A 25,769-nucleotide genomic window follows, 5' to 3' on the forward strand; every position below is an offset into this window, starting at 1 on the left:
AGAGTCGCACTCTGCCAGGCTGTGTGTGAGGAGTCAAATGACAGACCCAATTGACAGGAAGAGCTATATAGCTGCACGCCACATTCATCAAGGTAGGCCTACATATGGAACTGAAACTGGGACGCTGTGATACAGTATCGCCCTCAGAGAAAATCATGTTTTCTATCCAACTGCACAGAGAGCGTCATTCTGTCATGGTCGTCCAGGCAGAGGCCTTCTCTTTAGGTTACTGATGAATAAAGATAACAAGGTTTCTGCAGTATGATGTCTCATGTGGCAGTGGCAGAGAGGTGCAGTGAGTGACATCAGGCATATAATAACAGTTTATGCCTTGATGCACGGATCAAAGTAACATCTTTCCACCTTCTTAATATTATCTGCACAGGAGTGGAATATTTACAAAACACTTCTTTCTTTTTTTTTAATCACATTTATGTTTTCATACTGAGCAAAAGGTTGCCTTAGCCAATTAATACTCATAACACTTGGCATTTGTCTTGTGGCCAGCAGGGCCTGTTTCAACACCTTGCCAAGAGAAACAAACAGTAAATCTCCTAAGAAGTAAAAGGAGCTCCTTTTGATGCCTGGTTGGAGTACGGTATGTTCTTCCTGGTTCTCTTTCAAGAACAATGGTTTATGTATAGGCTGGTATCTTGTTGTCTGTACATACCAACAAGAGAATGAAAAATATGGACTATATCAGTGTATGTGGTAAGCACACAGAGTTGTAGCATAATAATGTAGGCTAGTACTTTAAGCAAGTAATCTCACCTATTGTATTTATCCCTTTACACCAAAAACATGTTGGGTTAAAAATATTAGGTTAGTTCTTTAACAAACTGCTAAATATATGACAGAATAGTTGGGTTGTGCATAAAACCCACACATTCATTGATCATTTTACCCAAATTCTGGTTCATATGTTGGGTTATCTTTAATTTCTTAACTGGATTATCTGTTTGCTTGTTTGTTTTTTACAAAGCAATCTACCCTACTTAATCTGTTTAAAACTGTCTTTGTTAGAGGGAATATCCCCTTACTTTGAAAACCATGAATGGAGCTCTACAGACCAACAGAGGACGCGGTTTCACATCCGACGGCACTCTGTCGTGAACTGGCTGCGTCAAGCGACAAGACAAAACCTGAATACGACCGGAAGTTAGATTATTTTGCTTTCAAAATAAAAGTACAGAATTTGGCACTTTTGCAAAAGGAAAAAGGTATAGGGGGATATAGAGCAACAAATCGCATGAACATACTCTGTGAATTTTTTGTATTAAATATGGAGTGAAAATACAGCTGTAAAATAGATTTAAAAAATTGTACATTGTGTTATGGTAGCCTATTTCCAGATGAAGACACGCTTTAAGGATGGCTAAATTCCAGACCAAATATTAATATTAGTTGACAAAAAACTTTTGAAGAAACGTCTGAAGAATGGAGGCTCCAGTGGGGTCAAGTCAGTTGGAATAAGTCACCACTGAAATGCTATGTGCTTGCCATTAAATTCACAAGACTCAAATACTACAGCACATATAATCTACCAATTTGGAACGATGTCTACACAGCGTATGTCCTCCAAAGGGCGTTAAAACAATTGTTTTTTCATTTGCTACAGACTCCTCCTCCAATACATTTTCATTTTCACTTTGTTATTTTGTAGGCCTACAACTCGAAAAGCGTTGCAACATGTTCGTCAATAAAGTGTTTTATTTTGAAAGTCATAACCGGAGGTTCTATCTTTCATTCTGGCTAGCTTTACACTGGTGCCGCGTACGCTGCTGTCTTCCAGCCGCGTTTACATTCAGTTGGATTGAAGCGAGTCTGGAGGCAGAGAGCGAGTGTGCACTGTCTGTCTCGTTGATCATTTTTCCTCTACGTTCACATATCGCGTTGTTTCTGCAGATAGAAAATTGTTGTTTCAATGTCCAACCGATTTAATTGCCGGCCTTTGGATGAAGTTGGAGTTTTCTTGTTCCTGCAAAACAAACACAATGTGACAATGTTGAGTCAGTGATTGTTTTATCCTTGACGGATCGCGGAGTACCTATATAGATCCAGGGAAGAGGGACTTAAGAATGGGGAAACTTCAGTCTAAACATGGTAAGACCTGCTATAGCTGAAAGCATTGGATAACTAAAATGGAAAGTGTTTCATTGATGACACAAACTAACGATCGTCTTGTTTTACATCCCTGTGTCTGTCCATGTGTTGATGGGATCTAGCGTGTAAGCGCAGAGAAAACCCTGAAGGTGAGGATAAACCTAGATGAGCTTCGCATAATCAGAGTTCAGCATAATATGACTGATGATAATCTGCTTTACCACACATGCTGGATCATCGCGAGCTCAATACCCACTGATGGTGTATTTTCTCAATTTTCCAGGAGACAGTTTTGTTGTGAATGCCTTCCTCCGGAGAGGGATGGAGGAATGTGAGAGGTACGGCGCGTCGGATCACAAGCTGAAGAACATGCAGGTATCAGCCTTTTTATTTCACATTTCTTCCCGCTGGTGATAGCAAGCCTGAGGTTATAACAAAAAAAAATGACGATGGTTTAACATAAGTCCATGATTGCCTGGTTTATTGATAGTTGATGCACGATGATAATCAAATTAAAAGATCACGAGGCTTCCTGTACAGCACATATGTTGAGTAATTAGACGTCATTGAATCGAATTTAATTATAGGCTATAAATCATTTCCTAGAATAAAAACATAGGATTTCATTGCAAATCATTTGTTAACAAGAAGCAGTTTGAAGCATCTTGGCAAAGGAAATTCTCTAATAATGGTAAACTGTGGTGACTAGTCATATATTATAGCTCCTAAAAAGGTTCATCTATCCATCTCCTGTGATTATGCAGCATCGTACATCATATGTTTGTTTAAATCATCTACTAACAGCTCTGTAATGCATTGACAAAACTCATTATTGGGAAAAAAAAGAAATGGTCCAGGTGTGTGTTTGCATTTGCTGATGGGATGTAGAGTGTGTCAGGCACTTCAAAGTGGTCTGGACGAAGCTGTTACATTCTCTCTGCCTGAAAGATGAGATGATATCTACTTGACTCACGGGGGGAAACAAGCTGTTATTCACGAGCATGTGCAAAGACACGCTGATGTCTTTGCAGAGTTGTAGGGTTGTTGTTGTTTCTGTCATTTCTGGCACCGGCGCAACAGTGCGGTGGTTATTCCCCTGCCTGCACACTGGATAGGTTATGACAGCCATGAGCCCGGTGCGTGAAGAGGCTTGGCACAGCAGCACACAAACATGGAGCAGACACACATGCACAGTCACACACACACACACACACACACACACAGAAGCTACGTTACATCCCAAGGCAGCACTGGATGGAAAGGTAGTCGTTTCTCAGACGGAGGGATATAAAGATTGCTCTTGTGGCTGCTGGCATCATGACTAAAGGGCTGTGTCTTATTTTCAATGCCTCCTATTCTAGCGCTGCTCCCAGTGGGCAGCCCTCTGTGGCATAACATTACATCACTTCAATTAGCATGTCATTTTGAGGGGTGCGAGAGTCCCGAGTTCTCAGACAGAAATTACCAGAGGTTCACACAGAGGCACTGACAGTATGTGAGGTGGGTGGTTGTAATAGCTGAAGAGTTATGGATGATATCAGGGTTATAAACCGCCCACTCGTGCCAAAGTAAAAGAGAACTTTCCTCTACTTCAGAGGAATTCTAGTTCACACTCCCCCGAAGGGAAACCACCAAAGGCCTGAGCTTGGAGCTTATTAGTAGGTGGGTCCCACTCTCGCTTCTATCAAAGTCATGTCCCTGATTTATTTCGCGTCATTAGTTGGGTATATTAGAGGCTCATTCACACATAAGTATCGGTATTAAGCAAATCAGCCCCTTTGCTTTTCCTGTTTACTTTGGAACTAATTTGTGAAGGAGCTGGCATTATAGGTGGACAGAACAAACTGCAGTTGCATCTGTTACTGCATATATTGGCCATAATATGTGTTGATGGTAACATATTGCTAAGTAACGTGTTTGATTACTAAGATTGCTTTTTTTGTGGGAACAAGTACAAGAACACATGCACTTATTTTTCCATTCAAGTAATTAGACATGCCAGTTCTGTGTCAGATGGATTTGTGGTTAGGGAATTGTCAGTTTCATGCTCTGTTTGAATAGCTTGCCATATATAATTTAGGCTAATGTTATTGTAATGATCTACTATATCTTTTAATTCCAAGAGCAGTCGCATTGCATTTCTTTATATATATGAGTGACCGTCAACATCAGCTCATTTGCTGAAGGGTTTTATATTGGTAGAACACAAGTAGTGTAATGTGTTGCTTGTAACTGAAGTAACATTTGTAATGTAAGGCATTACTTTCAGTGGATGTGATGTTTTAAGCACTGATAATGTGCAGGATGTATTTGCTTCTTACAGTTGTCACTTTGTTGTAACAGCACCCAAAAGCAATGATGCAAAGTATCAAATAGCATGTGATTATGAATGAATAGATACTTCCATGATGCGTTCAGCTCAGCTCACTAAACACTCTGGTATTGAAGAGGGAATATGTAACTACCTGCTCATACAGTGACAGCTCTATTCATGTTTGAAAAAGGCCTACACCTGCATTTACATGGAGATAGATGATCCCTGGGCATCTCTTTCATGCTGTACAGTTACCCATCCAATAGCATGGGCTTCACCAGAAAGAGTTTATCTTTTGGCTGCATTGACAATAATGCCATTTCCTCTTTTGAATCCATATATTGTTACTTAATTCTTTACTAGGATTCAATTACATTGTCATTTTCCCCCTGATATAATTGCTGGATTATGGGTTCTTAGATGTCTGGGGTTTCAAAGTGTCAAAGTCAAAGAGAAAATCCCCATAATAGAGCAGTTATATTATGATTTCTTTTTTACGGGAATTGAGGTTCAAGTGTTTCAGATCAATTTAAACCACATTTTGAGTGTTAGAGCTAGACTGTATTCATTGTCTCTTCTTTTCCATTTCTCCTCGTGAGTGATTCAACATAGCTCTTGCCAGATAGTAGTTTTCACCATTTAGTCCTCAGATATTTTGGACCTGGACGTTCTGACTTGGCCGGTGAGCTACAGGGACAGTTAAAAGTGCTTATGATTTCATATCGGGAGGAGATTGGCCAAACATACTGTTTAGCTCTCACCATCCCCCTCCTCATTGTCAAATGGGGGAGTAGGATTCCTGAGCTGTCTGGCTGGGACTTCAAAGAGCAGAGCTGGGAGTTATAAAAGGGCTCTGATATCAGTGGAGCCTCCGAACCCTCACCCCTCTATCCCCCTGTCCTGTCCTGGGGGATGGGCTGAGGGATGGAGCAGGGAAAAAAAACAGGACGTAATGTTGCCCATCCCCAACATCAGTCAGTATTAATCTGTGCAGATGAATCCGTTGAATAAAAGCAATCTTTTTTTTATGTATCCAAAAATTAGTCAGCCCTATATGGCGTTATGGCGAGAAGTCAGAAAATATCAAAGACGTTTTTTAATTCTTGATATTGCTGCATGTCAGGATGCAAGATTGTAGCTGGCAGGCTGCCCTCAGCATGTAAGCCTATCGCCTCCTCAAGGCCTCCAAAGGCTGAGAGGAGAGGAGAAACAAAGAGAGAGAGAGTGATTCAGCAAGATGACTTGGCCCGACCTGTGAAAAGTCAACCAGATTTTGACACTTCACTGCAGGTGTTCAAGACAACTCATACCTGTCCAAGCACCTGGTGTAATGTAGAATTATCACTAGAGGCGAGATCAAAGTGACAGATGAAATTCGGAGCCAAAATAGGGGGAGCAGGTATAGTCACACACCCACCCCCCACCCCCCTCTTGAAAATGACCCCAGTGTGTAAATGATGAATATGAAAAGTATAGAAGGGCAGTGCGTCCCGACCCTTTACTTATCCAGACCTGTGTGTTCATCAGTAGAAGAGCTGTGTGAAGGTTCACTGTGTTTCACCTCTGGAAACGTCAACAGTCTTGACCATGTCTCACACACACACATGCACACACACACACACACACACACAGTGCTTCATTTGGGAGCTTCAAACAGACATGCTTGGATGCCCAAATAATGACAGGCTAATTCAACCTTTCAACACCATCTTTGTCTCAAAACTTCCCAGAGACTTACCCTGTTAAGAGGGAGTGTGTCAACATTTTAAATTCCACAACAAAGACCATTATTACTCACTTTGAAAGGGTTAATAGTATCACACTTACAGTAAGGCTCGGTTAGGGATTCATTTGGATGGTTACAATGTGCCAAAAAGCTTAAAGACGCACATTTATTTTGACTTGCGGAGAGCTATATAGCACTCACTCCTCAATAATGAATTAGGTTCGAGAGCAAAGTTCCTCAGCAACTCGCTAAACTAATTGTAAACTAATGTGTTTTTAACGTTCATTTGGAATTTCAGCCTGTGAATAAGACTTTCCCTTTATATAAAAATCACCTTTTGGCAATCTGGCTCAAAAAGGGATGTTTTGTTTGGACACTTTTGCCTTTGGGCGTTTGCATACATCTTCTACTCACCATGTTAATTTTGAGTTAGCAGTATTTGATTTGGATCTGTAGCAGGGATATCTGGCTAATCTTAATGCTGTGGACCTAAATGACATTTTATTCTTCAGTACACCGAGCCACCAGCTTGATACTGAGGTCATTCTTTCAGTTTTGAGTTGGTGCTGCGCTGTGCATAGTGAACACAACCCACTAACTCCTCAAGTCTTCAAGTATGTCTTGGCCTTGTTTCAGGACTATATCATTTAAACAATATTCCTGTCAGTAACATCCCATGACTTTTCACTTCCGCTTCTCCTGCACCGCAAATGACAAAAAAAAAAAAACAACCTCTTTGAAGTAGTATCAGGGCGAGTTGCATGGCGGAGAGGAGACGACAAGGTGTGCTCATATATGTATTGGTTTTGAAGGGACTTGAAGGCATTTGGAGAGTTTGTTTTTTTCCACCCCTTCTTTTTTTGAAATTGGCTTCACAAGAAGGCGAGCTGTGAGCCTTCATCTCTGAATGAAAAGCATGTGGCTGGCATCCAGAACAGCGGGGTCTTTCAGCACGGCCCCGGCAGACATCTGTTCCTGGTTTGTACAGCAAAATCCTGGAGCAGGGAGAGGGGCTGTGGTGGGAAAGGGTGGGGGGTGGGGGGGGGAGTGGGGGGTGGCAGGGAAGAGGAAAAGAGGAGGAGGAGGAGGGTTGGGGGTGTTTTTTTTTTTTTTCTTGGGGAGATATTTGAGGGGTTTTGAAGGTAGTGGGGGGAAGGGGAATAATAGAGAGCCTCATCCGCCCCTTCAATTGCATTGTCTGGGGAAACAGGAGTTGACCATTGATCTCATTACCTCCTATGTTAACTTTTAACAGCTACTTCTTTTTGTGTCTCGGTCGCCATTTGTCCAGAGCAAACACTCACTTCTCTGTCAGTGTAAACATCATCACCTGGTTGGCTCCGACGCTTGTCACAAGTGTGAGATGCTTGTTTTACCCATTCTTTATGTTGAGGTGTGTATCACCACATGGCATCGCCTGTGAGTCAGAGGTTGAGTCTTTCTCTCTTTCTCTCTCTCTCTCTCTCTCTCTCTCTCTATGTGTGTGTGTGAATGAATGGGTGAGAGGGAAAGAGAAGTTTATGTGGCCTGCGCTTCATGGAAAAAGACATTAGAACACTGCAGGCAGATTAAATGTTTATTTATCTGAGGATATTTATACTGTCTGAAGCACTTTGAAGCTGTTTGCTCACTTTCAGCCTAATTCCCCTGTGACCAGCACTAGTGAGGGAGCAAGGCCTCTCTCTGGCCATCAGGAGGAACCAAGGAGCCATCAGACATGGTTCACAATCGCTGGCAGACCCACACTTTGTCTCTAAAGATTTATGTAATACTTATATGTAATAAGCATAGTCAGTAGCATAATGCATGCCTATATTTTGCAGAGAGTATTGAAAAGCTTATCAATCTTGGTCTATAAAGTATTCCAGCGAGTTTAAGAAGACAGTGTTGTGACAACTGCTGTTGCACCATATAGACTTGTCCTCTATAGAAATGCCATATGGGAAGCTGAATTAGATGGCCTAAACACAGATTCTAAATTTTCCTACAGCTCAAAGGGAGAGCTGTATGAGTTTAGACAAGAGAAATGAAAGTCGCTCCGCTCCCTTCATATTAGCGCTCTTATCTGCAGACGTATGGAATGAAGCTCTGTCGCCTTCGGAGCTATCTCACAGTCTCATCATCGGCCCTTTGAAATAACTTACTGCTTGTCACTGCTTTTCATGAGATTTATGACGTTCCTGTGTACTTAATTCAAAGCGATCAGTCCGGTTTCGTCGTACAATGGGCCGAATTGTGTGGAAGTCGTCACACATGTAATCGTACGTGAAGATCTCCTCTCTTCCCTTTTGATTTCCCTCGGATGAAACCGTCCCAGGCTTTCAGCGACAGTGTGTGAGTGGGACATGAGTGGTCACTGACAAGCATCTGGCAGCAGGGAGACCTCACTTCCCCTGCATGGTTAGTGCAGCAGAGTGAGGCAGTGTGCTGGTGGCTGTTTGGGGCAGCCCCGCCGAGGGTTAACACTGGTCTGTCTCTCTGCTCTCTCCCTGCCAGAGGAAAGAAAATACCTGGAGCTGGAGCCCAGTGCTTAGCGCTGACATTTTTGGCTAAGGCTGCTGGATCCAAGTCTGTGTTTGATCTTGTGCTTCTCCCAGCCAAGTAAAACACCGGGAGACTCAAAGGTTATTACATTTTAGTGTGTAAGGTATGTTTCCACATAAACCCCTGTTCCCCCTTAGAAAGCTTTAGTTCTTTTCCAAGTGGACTTCATTTCGCAAGCCTTAGAGCAGCCAAGGGAATATTATATTTTTTCAGTTATGGTCGTTATTGGTGTTATTATATGCTGTCATTATAGCCATTGTTAATTGAATACATTGTTTTAATTAGACCTTCAATGATGATAGTGTGTGTGTTGAACTGAGTGAGGACACAGTAAGCCGCAGACCTCACACATAACTTTCACATGATTATAATAAAAGTCGTAGATCTATTTTTATTCTATATTTTGTTATTCGAAATATTTGCAGATTGAGCGGGAGATCGAGTCTTTTGCTTGTTTTCTTAAAGAGACAAGGGGATTCCTGTTTTGGACGTGAGTTTGTTATCCTCTGAATTCAGCCAGTGGAAACTTGAGATTGTCTTCACAAAGGTCAGATGCTGACCTGACATATATTTCACAGTACTGGTGCTGGGGAACCTAAGTTGCAGCGTGCAGCACAATACATGACTTGGAACATAATGCTGCGGCATGAATACCTCTGCTTTTGTTATTTGGGACAGAAAAAAAGAATAGGGAAGAACTGAAATGGAATCAAAGATTGAGGTGGAAACAGTCATGCAATAACAAGACAAAAATAAAAATTGCTTAAATTTGAGCATGGAGTTTCAGTAACCAACTTCCTAATCTACATATCAAAATGCTTTCAACTACTGGAAAAAATAGTAACTTTTCCATCTAACACCAAGACACCAACGCCAAACTACTGCAAAATGTCAAGAAGCTGACAGTTGAACTGCAGGTTGTTGAGCTACTCATCAGCACTGCACAATATTCTGATGTAATGTGCATCTCTCTTTGGCAGACTGGGTTACATTCACTTTCTGTGTTATTCTTGTGTGAAAGGCTTTCAGAGTCACTCCTGAATGCTTTAGAAACTTCATCCTTGCTCCACATTCCTGAACCTGACGCCCTGCTAGGTTTGGGGCTGGAGAGTGAAACACCACACACACCACAAACCCTGGCTTCCTGTATGCTTGAAAAAAAAAACACAACAACACAGGTCCGAAAAGCCCAGAGGAGGGCTGCTGGCCCTGATTGTTACTCATTGTTTTGATACTATGCTGCTTGAAGCACTTCTGAAAACAGTGGGCAGCCTCAGCGGGAGTGAAACTCTCCATGTCTCAATGTAGACTTTACATAGATCCAGCATTCTGCTTAGGCTGCTGGTATACTTATAATGCATTGATAATGGCCCAGGAGTCCCTTGAGATTCAGGGGTATTCCACACAAAGAACCAGTACCTTAAAATGTGAAGCACAAGTTCATTTGATGGTGGAGGTAACCCTGAAAGACAAAGGTGGAATAGAGAGTATGCTAATAGATTTTCAACAGTATTCATCTTCGTCCTCTGTGTTCCCGTCCTCCAGTTTCATCTACAGAACGCCCATAGCATGAGATTTATCAAACACACCCAAACCCCCGACCCCCGAAGAGTTAGGCATCTTTCTCTCTGCTCTGAGCTGAGCCTCCCCCTCTTTTGGACCCCAAGCCTGCACATGTGTAGGTATCGCTATTATTCAGCTCATAAAACGCCACGGTCCCATCTGAAAGTGGTTAGCTGTTGAAACATACTAGCGGCTTCAAAGCTTGGAACGGGGCTCCGCAGACAGTGTAGGCCTGGCCCTCCTTCTGCACATCACATTCCTCTCCGTTGGGGAATGGCTGCTAACTTGCTTTTGTTACACAAACCTGCTCCCCTCATCAAAACCCTCAATGGGTCTCCTCGAAAAAGTAGGCGGTTGATTTTTGTCATGGGTGGGAATTTTTGGTGGGAATTTAGTTTGGGAAATAAGACTGTTAACTTAGGAATATGGTTATTAGGGTTTATTCTGTAGAACTAAGAATTCAGAGGCTCTCACATTCTGAGTTGACGTATTTATATACCCATACACCCTTTTGTGCTCCTTCTATATGTGACAAAAAGGGAGGGAGAGGATGAAACAGTGCTGAAAGAGGCCACTGTTCTCATTTCCTCTGAAGGCAGCCTTCTTTTCTTCCCCCACCCGTTTCTTCCCCGAGCCCGTCCACTTCAAAAGCTGACCTGGCCCTGTGTGCCATGTAACATGTTTACCTAAAGGCTCATTTCAAATAAACAGCAGTTCTCCTTGAGATGCCTGCCCCCGTCACTGAGGGCCTTTCAGAGAGACACCATCTGCTCACATGAGGCGCTTCACAGAGAAACCGCATTCTCCTCGATCTGGATTTTATTTATTGATACCTCAGTGGTTTTGCAGGAAGTTCTACGTGAAATCATCACATAAGTGTCAGATGTAAAAAAACAACTATTGTAGTAATCCAAACTAGGAAAATGCTGAAAACTAAAAACTTCCTTTAGATTTGCTTTTAAAAGGCTTTGGAAAAAATGTTGGATGCTGAAATAGTGACAGTGAAACTTCCTAAGATGTGAGTTTGAAGCAACGCAGAGCTTCAGCAAAGTTCTCACATATAGTCCATCTCAAAAGGAGCCTGCTCTACAAGCAGCACCTACTTGTTGATGTTGATAAGGGCCTGACTGATCCTATCAGTTAAAGAATGCCAGTGTATCAGGATATCTGAACTCTTACCCTCAGTGTCATGTGCTCAGCTTTGAAAACCGCTCTATCCTGGTAACACTTGATTGTCTCATGGCTTTCATGCTGTTATTACACATCAGCACCCTCTACTTTGTGAAGCACAAATCCACTTTCAAAAACTTTTATCAAACATTGAGTGTCACACTAAGTGCTTTTAAGTGGGCTTATTCCCCTGGACTTAACCTCTACCCTCATTCCCTGCTGTGATACACAGCACAACCCCATCAGTATGATGGCTTGTACCTTTGTATACCTGAGATAAGATAAGAACATATAAGCAGACTCATTGCTAATGCAGTCTAAGTAAGCAGTCTGAAGGAACTGAGCTCATGTTTTAGTGCGTACTCTTTCACAGCCTCACAGCCGTGGTTTCCAGTAATTATGGCTGTGAAAGCAGCCGCTCTCTGTGCGCTCTGCTGCAAAAGCTGAGCTGGAGAAGGAGGTGGAGCTGAGCTGAGCTGCCCTCTGCACCATAGCCTTTTGATCTCTGCTTGTGCCATGGATGAATTACGTTCCAGAATTTCACACTGGGGAACAGTGTTTCAGACACACACAGCTAGTCTGTCAGGTCACTAAGGTGCACACATGGCAGGCTGAGTCCAAAAGGAAGAACCACAGCAGTTACGGCCTCACCGACTACAGCCTTTTAATCTCAGATTGGCGTTAGTTTATGCTGTGTCACTAGCAAAACCTCTAATTCATGGTTTACGCCGTGAGGTTTTGAAATTCTTGTCTTGAAGCTGATATTTCAAATATAATTCATCATACAGATGCCCTCATATCCATTTTTCTCGACCAGTAATTTTCTTTGAGAATAATTCAAGAAGGATGAATGAGCTTGCCATGATTTGGTATTCGCAACATCAGTAATTGGTCCGTGTGCTACTTTCTTTTTTTCTGTGTCTCATCTGTTCATCTTCAAATCTCAAATTTATCCCTTTTTTTTCATGGGAAGTTGCGTAACATGCCATAGTATTGCAGTCAGTGGCCCATTGGCAAGGGTCCATTTTACATATCCAGGCTTCCTTCACATCATCTGAAGATCACGTAGTCTCCTCTACTTCCTGTGCCCAGCAGGAGTGTATTTTTAGGAATCCTCAGGAAAACACTTGGTGTTGACCCTGGGATGACCCCCTGTCCAGTTCCAGGCCTGTGAGGAACTTCACAGCTTGGAATTAAGCCTGTTCTTGCACCAGTGTCAAGAATTCCCGTGGTCTCTGAGACTGGCAATCCCTACAGGCTGGAGGAGACTGCAGCGTTGGACAGTCAGAGAGAGACAGAGAGAGAGAGAGAGAGAGAGAGAGAGTTACAGAACAGTCCAGAGAGAGTTAATAGATAAATAGGATGCAGCCACATTGAACACTGACAAGCTCCTTTTTTTACAGTATGTCAAATTAAATCAGATATTATGTTTAGTGTGTCAAAAGCTGTGCAGCAGTTTACAAAGCCAAGACATTTTTGCAATGTCTTACCCAAACTATCTTGGCATGATAGCCTCAAGTCTTACATATTTCATAGTAAGGAGCAACACTACCAATTATGCAAAAAAGTGATGTCTCCTGGGACCTGAGGTTTGGCAAGTGTTGAGAATAGTTAGGCTTTAGTATGAGTTGTTAGAGGCTCTGCCTGTCTGCTCGGCTGCCTATCTTGGTTTTTCGTTGCATCCTCCGGTACTGTACTCTGTATTTTGGCTGTCTCTGACTGGCAAGCCTGATTCCCCCTGAGGGCTGAATGCAATAATAGTACAGTACAACAGCCGTCCGTCTCTGTTTGCCCAATATGCCTCCCAGATGGATGTGTTGAGAGTTCACGCTACATTACTGGCTGATTGGTCACGGCTGCATAAGCTCCCCTTATCGTGGGCAGTCATGTGGATCTACACTTCTCTGTAGAAGTTCTGAGTTGCCCATGGGGAGCAGTAACTAGTGGACTGTAGAGCTGCGGTCGAACCCTGACCTTCTGCCTGTCCTGCTGGAAGACATGCTGAGGAAGCCTCATGCCAACAGGCTGCTCCTCCACCAACCCACTAGCCCTTTACAGTGGGTGTGTCACAGATTGAGGTATGAATGCATGAAGGGGGCAGCTGTAAAGTCAGTGTACGCATAGGATTAGATAGACATCATCAGGCATGTGTGATATAACATATATAGCTGGGGCGATGCTGCTAATCTTCCACACTGGCCCTGGTGCACAGCTCTCCTTCCCAACATGGTTTGTTTACATTTCTCAGTCACCCGCAGGAGCAGTGTAACGCCTGTAGCTCCACCAGCCTCCAACCACAGAGCCTCGCCCCTATGAACTGCCGGGCCTGCTTTTCAAAGCCGGGACTTAGATCCATGCAGCTTAACAAAAAGAGCAGTTAAAACAGTGGTGTTGGCGGTTATCTCACAGGTGACGGATGATAACTGACATCTCAATACTAAACAAGCGGTTGGGAAGCCGACACACACTACAGTTCCAAATACACCCTTACAGGTGAGAGTGATTGTGTGTGTTTAAATGGCTTTCACCCAGCAGTAACTCACCCTTTGTTTATAGCAAGTAGACAAGGTGGAAAGGTGCTTACAAACTGTTTGCATTGTAGTAAATGTAGAAACCTTGTTGACTGTAATTGACAGACAACTGGTTGAAGAGTCAATTCATACTAAACTACATGTGATCATTGCAGTTGACCAGTTTCGAATACCGCTCAGCTGGACACTTGAGAGTATCCGCCCCGCTGCGTGAGAGGTGCAGTTGCATTGGGCCATAATGGGATCCGTGTCCCGGCCACCTGACCCACAACCTGGCATTCTGAGATCCACTGTGTTGTTTAAAGGGCCTGTGGAATGTGGAACAAATCCCCTCAGCTTTATCGGCCTGGGCGCGCTCCCCATTGGCCAGGCTTAAGAGCCAGGGGCCTGCGCGGGAGCTTACAGAATTTCACATGGAGGCCAGAAACAGAGGAACATCCTGTTTGAGTCTAACCGCCTGTCCCACACTGGCTTTGATATGCCGTCGCCTTGTGCTCTCTCTCTTTGCTCTCTTGTTTGCCAGGGTGTGTGTGTGTGTGTGTATGTGTCTGTGTGTGCTCTGTCTAGCCCCTGTGTACATCTTATGTTTTCTCTTGATGTCTGGTGCTACACTGCAGTTTGTTTACATTTAGTAAACTGAGTAAACATTGTTTCACACTGCTCTGTGTTTTATCAAACGTATTTCTTACTACTTCTGACTGCTAAAATAAGCCATTTTGCTACACTTTTGTTTGAGTAGACCATTAAATGTTTGAGTGCACTTGTACATGGCGTTGGTCATATAAAAGTCCACCCAGAGAATATTGCATTACACCACCAAGCCCTGAGATCTTTGAATTAATCCAACATGCTCTGCGGCACAGCCATACTGTATATGGCACCAAACTTCAGACTAGTCCGTTTTTTGTGGCTCTCTTCTAGTGAACCACGACAGCCACTAGGTCTTTTTCTCTGGGCCTATAATTGATCAAATACATCAAGGATGATGGTAGGAAATACGTCTATAATTTAATACATTTGCCTAACCCAGATCCATAAATGTGATTCCAGTCACTGGTATGAAGCATATGGTTTCCAAGTTCCTACAGTAGCTGCCTGTGTGACAGCTGAGAGGAGGGCACTCCATTACATCAGACTCCTATCAAAGCCCGCTTTAATGAAGGCAGGCTGATTACAGCACTGGTGACAGATGCAGGGTGGTCAGCCGGCGATACTAATCTTTGTTTATGACATCCAGCAGGTCATAATCAAAGTGAGGGGAAGATCAGTGATAGGGTGGGGAGGGGGTTGGAGGGAGCGTGCAGAGTTCAGGAGATGTTCTCTCCTGATTGAAGGGGCACGGGTGACTTTCAGTGGTCCGCAGGCCGCCTGACGTAGACAGGCAAGCATGCTCATCTCTCCCCACAGCTGTTGTAACACTGCGGCCGAAGAGGCTTCGCCCCAACGATTCATGTCCTGCCAAGAGAGAGGTTCTGCCTCTTGTTTGACCTCAGAGAGAGAGAGAGAGAGTGTGTCCCGCTGCCCTGAAAGAGCCATATCTGGGCCATCTGGGCCACATGGGGCCCGTCCAGATGACAGGATGGCATTCTGCTCTTATCTCATCGCCATTCATAGAGAGACATGTCATGGCACAGTGATACGTAGATAAAATATCCCAATTAATGGACAAAACTAAATTCTCAGCTGTCCAGCAATGGCAAGGATTGAAAGAGGTCTATCTTTAAGGCTGGACTTGACAATGATGCCTTCATAAATGAGGATTTGTTTCAAATACCTGCAGTCATCATGTTTTTATAGCTCAATACTGTATGACCACTATATAATGGTGTGGGTCCTTGCCTCAGTGATTTTACGTCTCTGAATTTATCAGTCTCATTCTTGGTATACACTTTCAGGCACATGGTTATAGTGAATCATAGAAATGTGCTGTTGGCATGGGTTTGTGCTGTGATAATGATGAATATTCTTAGGAAGACTAGCTCAAATCCAGCAGTATATACAGCACTTTGTTTGTTTTAATATGGCTACTCTGTAGTATTATCCGCTGGCTGTGGCCAATCTGGCCTGTTGGCTCTGAGCACCATAATCACCCTGACTTGGACTGAGAGCTGAGGCCTGATCAACCAGTGGGAGAGAGCTTGCTGTTCAACCATCAAGAGACCCACATATTGTTTTTTTACTCTCTTGCAAGAGAAGAGACAGAAGTTGTGCAACAGGCCTTGTGTCTTTAGCTCCCCATATTTTCAGCCACAACCCCTTTCCCCCTCTCTCCACCCCTCGTCTCACTCTCTTTTTCTCCCTCTCCCTTCAATATAACAGCTCACATCTGGTTTTGAGTCAAGGCCAGGTTGGTTTCTTGTGGAATGGAGGGCTTTTATTTCTCAATGGCCCCACTCCCTCTCCAGTTTCATACTGTGGTGAAGAGTATGCAGTTTGTTTACAAAGTGGTGTTCCTTTCATTATATTGATACTACTCAATCTTCATTTTCATCATTGGGAAATCCCACAATCATCCCCAATTAATGGCCAGTGGGAGCAGGAATGCCGGGTTACTGGTTGGCTGGTGGTCACCAAGGCTTTCCTGTGGCGCCTTCTTAAGTGTCAGTTACAGGTGACTTTGTATTTCTAGAAACTGTGTACATCCTGGAGAACTCCCACTGTTCGCCACTCAGTATTTGTCTCCAAAGGTACTCTCAGAGTCAAATTAAGGAAATAACTGAGATTGTTGGTCTGGTTTGGACAAGGAACTGCATAGTACAATATACAGAAGTATCAGGTTTGAAAAAAGGAAAAAAGACCCAAACATAATTAAATATAGTAGCGCCTTCTCTATAGCCAACTAAGTTGTTTTTAAGCTAATTACATCTTTATGTAAAAATAAGCTATCTGAAGTATTTCAGAAAACCACATAGCTTCAAAATTATATGAGTAGGTTTCCAGAAAGTATCCTGTTTTCCTTTTTTTCCAGCATATGTTTGGACTTGGATACACATCCAGACATCTGATCAAGTTGCCATATTTCATACCCTGAGGCCAGGGGAACCGTGTCAACAAGCTTCATGTTAGCCTCTTCTGTTTTTGAAGATGTGATTTTCAAAATCAGTTGTGTATCATATGGTTTGAAGAATAGACTAAAAGCAGTGTGCGTGCTTATATTTAGGGGGTGAGTAAGAGCAGGGGGGGGATAGGAGAACAAAGATGTGCAGTGTTTCCCAGTGGGAGGATGGGTGGTAGGCAGGCAGGCAGAGAGACTGCTGGGGGATGTCTGATGTCACCTGGTAGGGAGCTATGAAAGCTTCCCCTGGTTACCCTATCCCACATAAAAGTCTGGCAGTAGGCTGAGGCTTTAGGGAAGCTTGGCAGAACTGCTGCATTAAGCAGGAACAAACATCACACACCTCTCTGTCTGTCTCTTATGTCAAGGCGTCTGGGAGACAGATCCTGTTTACATGGAACACTGTCAGTGCATATATCCAATGCACTGCTTTATAAGACAATGGAGATCTAATACCTCATCGTCTGCTTGTCATTCTTGTTGAGGTGCCTGTCCCACACATGCGGTTTTTCATCTTTCTTCCCCATAACTACATCACAGGTTTCAGGTGTATGCCACTATTGGAAAAACAGGAACTGTTTGCTCTAAAATGCTAACACATTCTTATAGCCTACAGAGCAGTTCATGATCTGATAGTGAAGGAATGAGAGTGGCTAGATGCCAGATAGCAGTTAATTACACATGTGGCGGGCAGATTTGAGCCCGACACCGTGGGCGATGTGGATGGAGATGCCATGTGTTTAGACGTTAAACTGCAGACTGCGGTCGGACCCAGCCTGCTCTCTCATTAGCTCCCCCACTGGATGTAATGAGCACGGAGGGAGGGCTGACTTTTCTCTTGAGATGCCATGTGTTTCAGCACCGGTCCCGCTGGTCCCCCGCACGCTCAGCAAGACGTCTCATGATATCAGAATTTTAATTAGGGACAAGATCCACCGGTACCAGTTGGTTAATTGATCCGTTTCATTAGATTTAATTGTGAATTCTGTCTTTCATTTAGGGGTGCTTACCTTGCTCTGTGCCCCTATGGGAATGAGGATGAGAAGAATCAATGGTTGTCTTTGATGTTCCTCCAAGCAGCAGAACAGTGTGTCTGTGTGAACTCCCTCTCCCTTACACACTGCCCTTCATTAAGGGACTGTGGTACAAAGAGGAGAGATAAAAGCATCCAGCACGGAAAGGAAACAACAACTTGGCTACAGAAACCACAAAAGATAGAAACTGTGTGTGTTTATATGTGTGTGTCTGTGTACAGATGCACACACTACTGTCTAGTGAGTGTATATCTGTGTGTGTGTGTATTTTGTGTGTCCTGATTAAAGACAGCTGCTTGTTTGGGGCCCAGGGAGCGGTACCGGTTGTCTCCACCTCTCCCAGAAGCCTTCCAGAGTCTGTTAAAAACCCACCTCCACCTCCACCTCCACTTCCACCTCCAACTCCACCTCCACCTCTCCCACTGAGCTCCCAGGGACGCGGGAATAAGCAGCAGATAGGCCCTATCTCCCCTCTAACAAACCGTCTCCTCCTCCGCTCCACACACACTTATCTGCCTCTCTCTTCTCCCATCTTCCGTTCTTCTTATCTTTTTCCTCTCTTCTCTCTACCCTTTGTGCCCTATTTTCCTCTGTTCCTTTCTCCTGCATTTTCTCCCGCTCACTTCCTGACCGACCCTCTTCTGTTCCTCCTATTTTTTCCCCCCATCGCTAACCCCTCTCTCAAATCACGCCGCCCCCCCCGCCCCCCTCCTCTCCCCAAGGCTTGGCTCCCATTCTTTTCCCTGTTTTCTCTCAATGTCTCCGGTGGCCAATTTGCAGGGTGTCCGAGCCTTGACCCTGACACACAACCGGCTCCCCCTCAGCGGTGAAGGTCAGGGCCAGATTACAGGCTGAGGTATCATCCTCTGAAGTGAGGAATAATCACGGGCTCTGAGATTGTTAAATAGCACCACAGGCCCTGGCACTGTCATTACTGAGAGAGAGGCGAGGCGAGGGGAGGGGAGGGAAAGAGAGAGAGAGAGAGAGAGAGAGAGAGGGGCTCGTTCACCTAAACGCATGCAGATGTGCAGACTCCAGTTGAGCCTCGGCTCTGTTGAAGGTACATGGAGTTCTTTTGTTTTCTAGCATCTATCTGTTTTTTATTTGTCTCGTTTCAGTGTGCCTCCTTGATTCAATCTGGTGAGATTTTATTTCAAAGTGTGTGTGGACCAGCTAAGTGGACTGGGAATGACGTAAATGAGATGAATCATTTGTTGTTTAAATACTTGTGGTTTAGGGCCTGTGCTGCACTTAATTTTCATTGTTTCCACAATCCAATCGTAATTAAAGAACAGTTGTGTGTGTGTATATTTGTGTGTATGTATATGTGTTTGTGTGTATTTATGTGCGTCATGTGGGTGTGTGTGCATGCATGTGCGTGTGCTTGTGTGTGTGTGACAGACTCTGTGTCTAGCACATGTGTGGGATGGTTATGAAATCATTGTGGTTCTGTTTTACGCAGGATATAGATTATTCACATGTGACAGCAGAGCTTTCACATTTTTTCTTCCCTCTTCCCACCCCTTTATTCCCCTCCCTCTTTTGTTTTATGGCTATGGAATGGTGTATTTAATCAGTCCCATCCTATCCGCAAGGAATTTTCCATCTGGCAGTTTTACTCAATTCAAAATAAATACACGCATGTTGCTGAGAGCTCATCACGAAGTTTGTTTTACATAAATCAAATGCAAAACTTCTCTAAGTAAAGTTCACAATGAGCAATGTAGCGAACCTTTACTGAAGCCTGGGCCTCCATCAGACTCCCCTTCCCTGTCAAGTAGGATGAGAACAAACAGGTTGGCTGAGAGAGAGCTCAGATGATGGAGTGCAATATGGCTTTTTTGATGGATGCGAGGGTCCGTTTGAAGGGGTTGGAGGAATCTTGAAAGCTTGGCAGTGGCAGCACTCACGCTGTCCCAGACAGTGAAACACAATAAGCGTGCAGATGTTCAAAGTGTTTGGCCGTGGTGGAGCCTCCAGCCCTCTCCCTCTCATCTGAGTAGGAAATGCTTTAGCTGGAACTGTTTGTTTTCTCTATGTCTGTGGTCAAAGAACTGTAGATTCACTTACACCCCCCCCCCCCTCTTCTCTCTCTGTTTCTTTCCTTGTCCCAGGAGTTTCCAAATGGTGAGCTGAAGGAAGGACAATTCGTAGATCATCACTGTCCCCTAGAGGGTAGGTAGAGAAGCACAAGTTTTAGCGCTCATTGATAAGCTTTGCATGACAACAATCCTTGCATCCTCTTATCTGTAGACCACAGATCTAAAGTACTATGATTGATAGGCAATGTATGAGCAAGTGTGTTGTATACTGACATAAACAATGTAACTTGAAGGCTAGTATATATAGACTTGTAGGTTAGTACTGGGTGCATTTACTATTTCAAGATGCCGTCCTATATCTAATTTCTGGATGAGTCTAATTTCTGTTTGGTGGGTGCATAGGTAAGGTAGATCCAGTAGGTCTTCACAAGATCATATTCTTAAGTTTGATGTGCAAAAAAAGTGCAGTGCAGACGTTTTGGCCTATTTTCAGGCTTTCATTAGTGCCTGCCTCCTTTCCAAACAAAGGCGAAGTAAACATCTAAGTAAGGCTTATGATCTTGTGAAGACTTTGTGATTTTCTTTTGGAGTGTATGTACCGTGCAGAATACTGCCTAATTACTGTATGAGCAATCAGGTTTTCTGAAGTGTGTGGTGTTGTGTTGACAGTGGTACTCCCTCCAGAGAAGGCGGAGGGCTGTGAAAGCTACCTGCAGTACCTGCACTCAGAGGACGGGGAGCGGGAGCCTCCTAGGGATGCGACCAAAGCTCCAGGGAAGAAACGCATCAGTCTGGATGTACGCAACCCACTACACAGTCCCAGTCCTTCAGTTTCATTCTTATTTATAGCCATACATGCATGCTGGGATAGGCTCCAGCCCCCTGTGACCCTGAATAGGAATAAGCTGTTAAAGACAATGAATGAAATGAATACATGCACCATTGAACTACTGTTGCACCACCCCTGAGAGGAATTTTTAGGGGGAAAAAATCTCTCTTAAGCCATCACAACTTGGCTTAACAAAATATCTGGGTGTTGAAACGGTTTTGCTTTTCACTGAGTAAGAATTAGCTGCAGCAGCCACTGCATTAACAGAGAATAGACAATGAAATGCATGATGGGGGGACTTCTATGCTAGCTACAGCTGTATGCCTTCACTATGTGTACAGAACATCTGTCTGTATGTTGACACTGCTCCAGACCATATCCTGATTGAATTTAGGGACCAATAAATAGAATAAATAGATTGTAATGTTTGGACCTGCATGTTTTAAAGAACTGCTTAGATCTACTCCTTGGTAATCACTCCTGGTTATGTAAGCTGAGGAGATATTATAGAACCATAAAGGGCTGCTTTTCTCCCTGGGGTCTCCTCCCTCGTAAACGCACCGCCTTTCACAGAGTGTCAGCTCTCCTACATGCCTGCAGCAGGGCCCATGTTCCAAACGTTTATTTTTCCAATTACAGCCATGTTACTAGATACATCTGAATCAAAGTTACTGCCAAAAAGCTGTAACTGAGAATTGTGGTTAAACTCTTTTTCCTGGAAGACAAGGTCATAGCGGTAGGGCCCGCCACCCCCGCTCTCCTTTCTTTATGTTTCCCCCACACCAGGCAAAGGCAACTAAATGGCTTCTGCTGAAATGTGATTTGTTTACCAATTTGTATTTTGCTTTGAAAGGCCTAGAACAAAAGTAGTCCGCCCACTGCAAATTGCTCCCAAGGTGCATGAATTCATTAAGACCCAAACATGTGGCATTTCAAGCTCCCTGCTCAATCAGACAGATTTTGTTTTTGTTTTTTTTTGCTTTGAATGGCATGAAAGTTACCTGTATATAATACGACCCAGGGGTGATTTTAAAGGGAGATGAGAAGGGATGGTGTAATGGATCCGCATACATGAGGAAAACCAACACTCACATCACACAGCTGACAAATTTTAATGAATCACACTGATGGCAGCACTACAATGGTTGAATTTGCTGTGCTTTGCTGCCCCCTGCTGTCATAAGCATGACTGTCTTTGGGCTTCGACACAGAATTACTGTTCTCCTACTTACTCTACTTCACTATGTGAAAAGATGCATGTTGACAACATCATATTGTTGATGTGTATTAAGTGCGGTATCATAATTTTTACATAAATGTGTATTTTAATGTGTTTACAGGACTTGGAGTGTGATGTTTCTGTGGAGGATGACAACCGACAGGAGTGGATCTTCACCCTCTATGACTTCGACAACAGCGGGAAAGTTACAAAAGAGGTAATGATTATCATTCTTGTGATCCTGATATTCTGTCCTTTTTACAAAAATGTGAGATGCCATATTATTTTGTCAAAGGTGCAGTACAAACTACTTTTTTTCCCCCACTACTTTAGGACATGTCCAGCCTGATGCATACCATTTATGATGTGGTGGATGCATCTGTGAATCACTCCTGTCACAATAAGAGTAAGACTCTGCGTGTCAAACTGACCGTCACTCCAGAGCCGAGGTCCCACAGAAGAGATACAGGGACAGGTAAAAAAAAAAAACAGCATTTCATTATACTATCTATCGTTGATCCCAATACTCAGTGCATCAACTCAATGTTTCCTGTAGATTTTTTTTTTGGAAGATGTGGGGGGTAATTTTGGTTCTAAGACCAGGGTTTGCTCCTGGGCCCATTCCAGGATCAGTTCTAGTATGTCAGCTAAATTAATGTAAAGGAAAGACTGCCAACTAATGTTTCAGTCTATACAGTATGGATGTCTATGCACACTTTATGCTGGTTTAGTACTAAACTGTTGTGCCTCCCCTCCTCAGAACGTGAGCAGGGTCGGACGGACAGGTGTCACCAGGAGGACGGACGCTCGGCTGACAAACGGCTCTCCTCCTACATCAAGTCAGTACACACCAAGTATACATGCGTTGGGGCTGGACTGTGTTCATTGTAGTGATTCTAATTCCTACAAATTAACTAATTGATGGTGTTCTTAGTATTCTCCATTGTCCACTAATCATGAGGGTGTTGCTCATTTGTCGTATCAGAGGGCAGAGCAGTGAGGCGCCGGCCGCAGAGGGTCAACATTACTGTGTGGATGAAAACACGGAGAGGAGGAATCACTACCTGGACCTGGCCGGAATAGAGAACTACACCTCCAGATTTGAAGGTTAGTGTGTCTTCATTCTGTATGTCAGTCTGCTTGTTGCTGTGGGCTTGCAGAAGTTAAAACATTCAAATTCACAACATTATAACACAGTGGGAAGTTGAAAAGTGAACTTGGAGAGGGCGAGGGGAAACAGTAATTCAGTGTTATAAATCATCCTTAGACAAACCATTGACCCGCTGTCTCTCACCTGCCTTTCAGGTACCACCCCTCCCTTCCCCCCCCAGGAGTCCCATGGTCGGAGCTCCCAGTCCCAGAGCCGCTCACGCTCCCAGGAACCAGAACCCCAAGTCGTTCACCATCGCCGCTCGCAGGTCATCAGCGATAACTACAACCCTGCAGAGGCTCGAAGCAAAGGCACGCAATTCCTCAAATCCCCCAAAGGAACCTACAAGGGAGGCGGAGGGAACAACGGGGGCAGCGGAGGTGGCAAGTCCAGCAAATGTCACGGCTACCACCCGCCTCTGCAGTCCGTGCTGCACGGTGGCAACGCAGCGAGCCACGGGGGTCAGGATGTGTACCACCTGCCGCACCAGACCCAGTCCTCGGGCCACCACCAGCACCCCCTGCAATACAGCCACAGCAAACGTCTAAGGGCCAAAGCCAGAGAGGCCCTGTCCCCGTCCAAAACCCCGCTCTCTCCCCCCTCCCACCCCCAGCAGCAGCCCCCGGTGCCCTCTGTACTGCCCAGCCTGGAGAGAGAGCAGGCGTCCGGCCCGCCGGGGAGCCCCGGGTTTGTGGTTCCTCTGGTCCAGCGGCACGAGCACCACCACCACCACGAACACCACCACCACCACCACTACCACCATTACCATCAGACATGACCGCATTCAGAGTACAGTGACTGAGACCGCACAGGACCAACCACCACGCCAGTCTGAAGGACCTAACCTCATCCCACGGGAGTGTCTCCACCTCTGTCCAGGATCTTTTTTTTTAGTTCTCCTCCTCTTCCAAGCTATACAGATATATCCTGAGATTAGACGTATTGAGGAATCATGTAGTGTGACTGCTGATGGAGGGAGTTTCTCTGAAGTTATTGTGTAACAATGAAAGATGTGTGGCACAGTTTTGAATTGATTGTCGTTAGATTTTCTGCTGGACCGCTCTGCTCGTTACTCATATTCAGAAAGGGACACCACAAAGGAACAGATCAGAGGCCTTTTGATGTAACATCCTCTCCCTCTTGATGCTGTTGGTTGATGTGCTCGTCCCTAGAAGCTATGTGTCAGAGTGGGTGTGTTGCTCTGTGTGAGACCTTTCTAAACCATGGATCTCAGGTGTAAAGGTGCTGCTGCTCTTGAGCTTTTCACAAAGGCTACTTCCTCTGGGAGTCCCGCTGTGGACTGAGGGGCTTCCTGTCTGAGGGAAAATATGAAATCACCACTGCCAGTTTTAATGCAAAAATATCTCGCTATATGTATAAAAAAAATCTATATATGTAAACACATTTTACTGTATAATTATTATACTGTATATGCATATTTCATCATGGATATAATTATGCATATATGTATTTTGTCTTTTATATATTTTAATAAACGTTATATAGTTCATTCATATTCTTGCAGCCAACAGGTTGTTTATTTCTACTCCTACTCATCATATCTAGTCATATCAATCAGTGCTACGTTTGATAATGGTGTGTCTATTGCCACAGTGTGGTTAGAAATTGAACAAACATTACAAAACCACTCAACACTACAGGCTGATAAAGGATAATTGCTGTCATTTGCAGGTGATGTTCAGATGGTTATGTGGCTAACAACCTGGTTAAACTGCATGTTTTGGTTTTCTGGTCATTGCCAAATTCAACACTGCTAATACTAAACAAATATAGGAGTCATAGGGCTGTTATTTCTCTAATTTGTTAAATTATCATAGTACAACAATGTGTGGCCGTTGATTTAATGTGATTTTAGGTGCTTTTGATCAGGAACAGCATGACATGTTAAGGTCATGCCTATGACGCAACTGTTAGTTGCTGTTTTTATTATAATTACCAGAAACCCGTACATGTAGGCTATGTATGTACGAGTTTCACCTGGTCCTTATACTTTACTCTCAGGCCACAGAGCCTTTTAATATCACATGAAAATAACAGAGAGAACCTTTGAAGATGAAGAGCCAGAACTGTCCCAACTAACAGTCCTCCAGTTTTCCATAGATAAGACTATTTTCTGTGAGCTCAATTCAAATACATGTTGAAAGTGATCTGTTACTTTGCTGAACACGTGTTTCCCATGACCTTAAAGGTGCAATCCATTCAAATAAAACTTTGAAAAGAGGCTTATTCCTACAGCAAAGTTTGTAAGGTACTTAAGCACTGCTGTAATGCACAGTTATGTTAGGCTACTGTTTTATAACTACTAATTTTTTATATATTATGAGGATAAATCTGTTGGCATAATTGTTTCTTTGTGGCGCTTCATATCAACACGCTGTTGGTAATTACCAGCGCGGCTCAGAAAGCATTCCCTGCTCCGGCCATCAAGGATTTAGGCAAGAACTGAATCAGAGCCCCGACTGGGACAA

At 43.9% G+C, this 25,769-nt stretch overlaps 1 protein-coding gene across 2 annotated transcripts; it reads left to right on the top strand.

Annotated features, from left to right (window-relative positions):
• Positions 1-1,768: 1,768 nt before the first annotated feature.
• nkd2b (NKD inhibitor of WNT signaling pathway 2b) lies at positions 1,769-24,723 on the top strand. Of its 2 annotated transcripts, XM_071915869.2 has the most exons (10): positions 1,769-2,103; positions 2,226-2,252; positions 2,387-2,478; positions 20,155-20,215; positions 20,752-20,879; positions 22,252-22,347; positions 22,464-22,605; positions 22,891-22,969; positions 23,116-23,237; positions 23,436-24,723. In XM_071915869.2, exons 1-10 carry the CDS (start codon positions 2,079-2,081, stop codon positions 24,056-24,058), a joined length of 1,395 nt encoding a protein of 464 aa, XP_071771970.1. In that variant the 5' UTR covers positions 1,769-2,078; the 3' UTR covers positions 24,059-24,723. The 2 variants fall into 2 exon arrangements, with proteins under 2 accessions (XP_071771970.1, XP_071771971.1); XM_071915870.2 differs by lacking the exons at positions 20,155-20,215; positions 20,752-20,879.
• Positions 24,724-25,769: the final 1,046 nt, after the last annotated feature.

This window comes from Centroberyx gerrardi, chromosome 12 (assembly GCF_048128805.1).
Source record: "Centroberyx gerrardi isolate f3 chromosome 12, fCenGer3.hap1.cur.20231027, whole genome shotgun sequence".
NCBI classification, from domain to species: Eukaryota; Metazoa; Chordata; class Actinopteri; order Beryciformes; family Berycidae; genus Centroberyx; species Centroberyx gerrardi.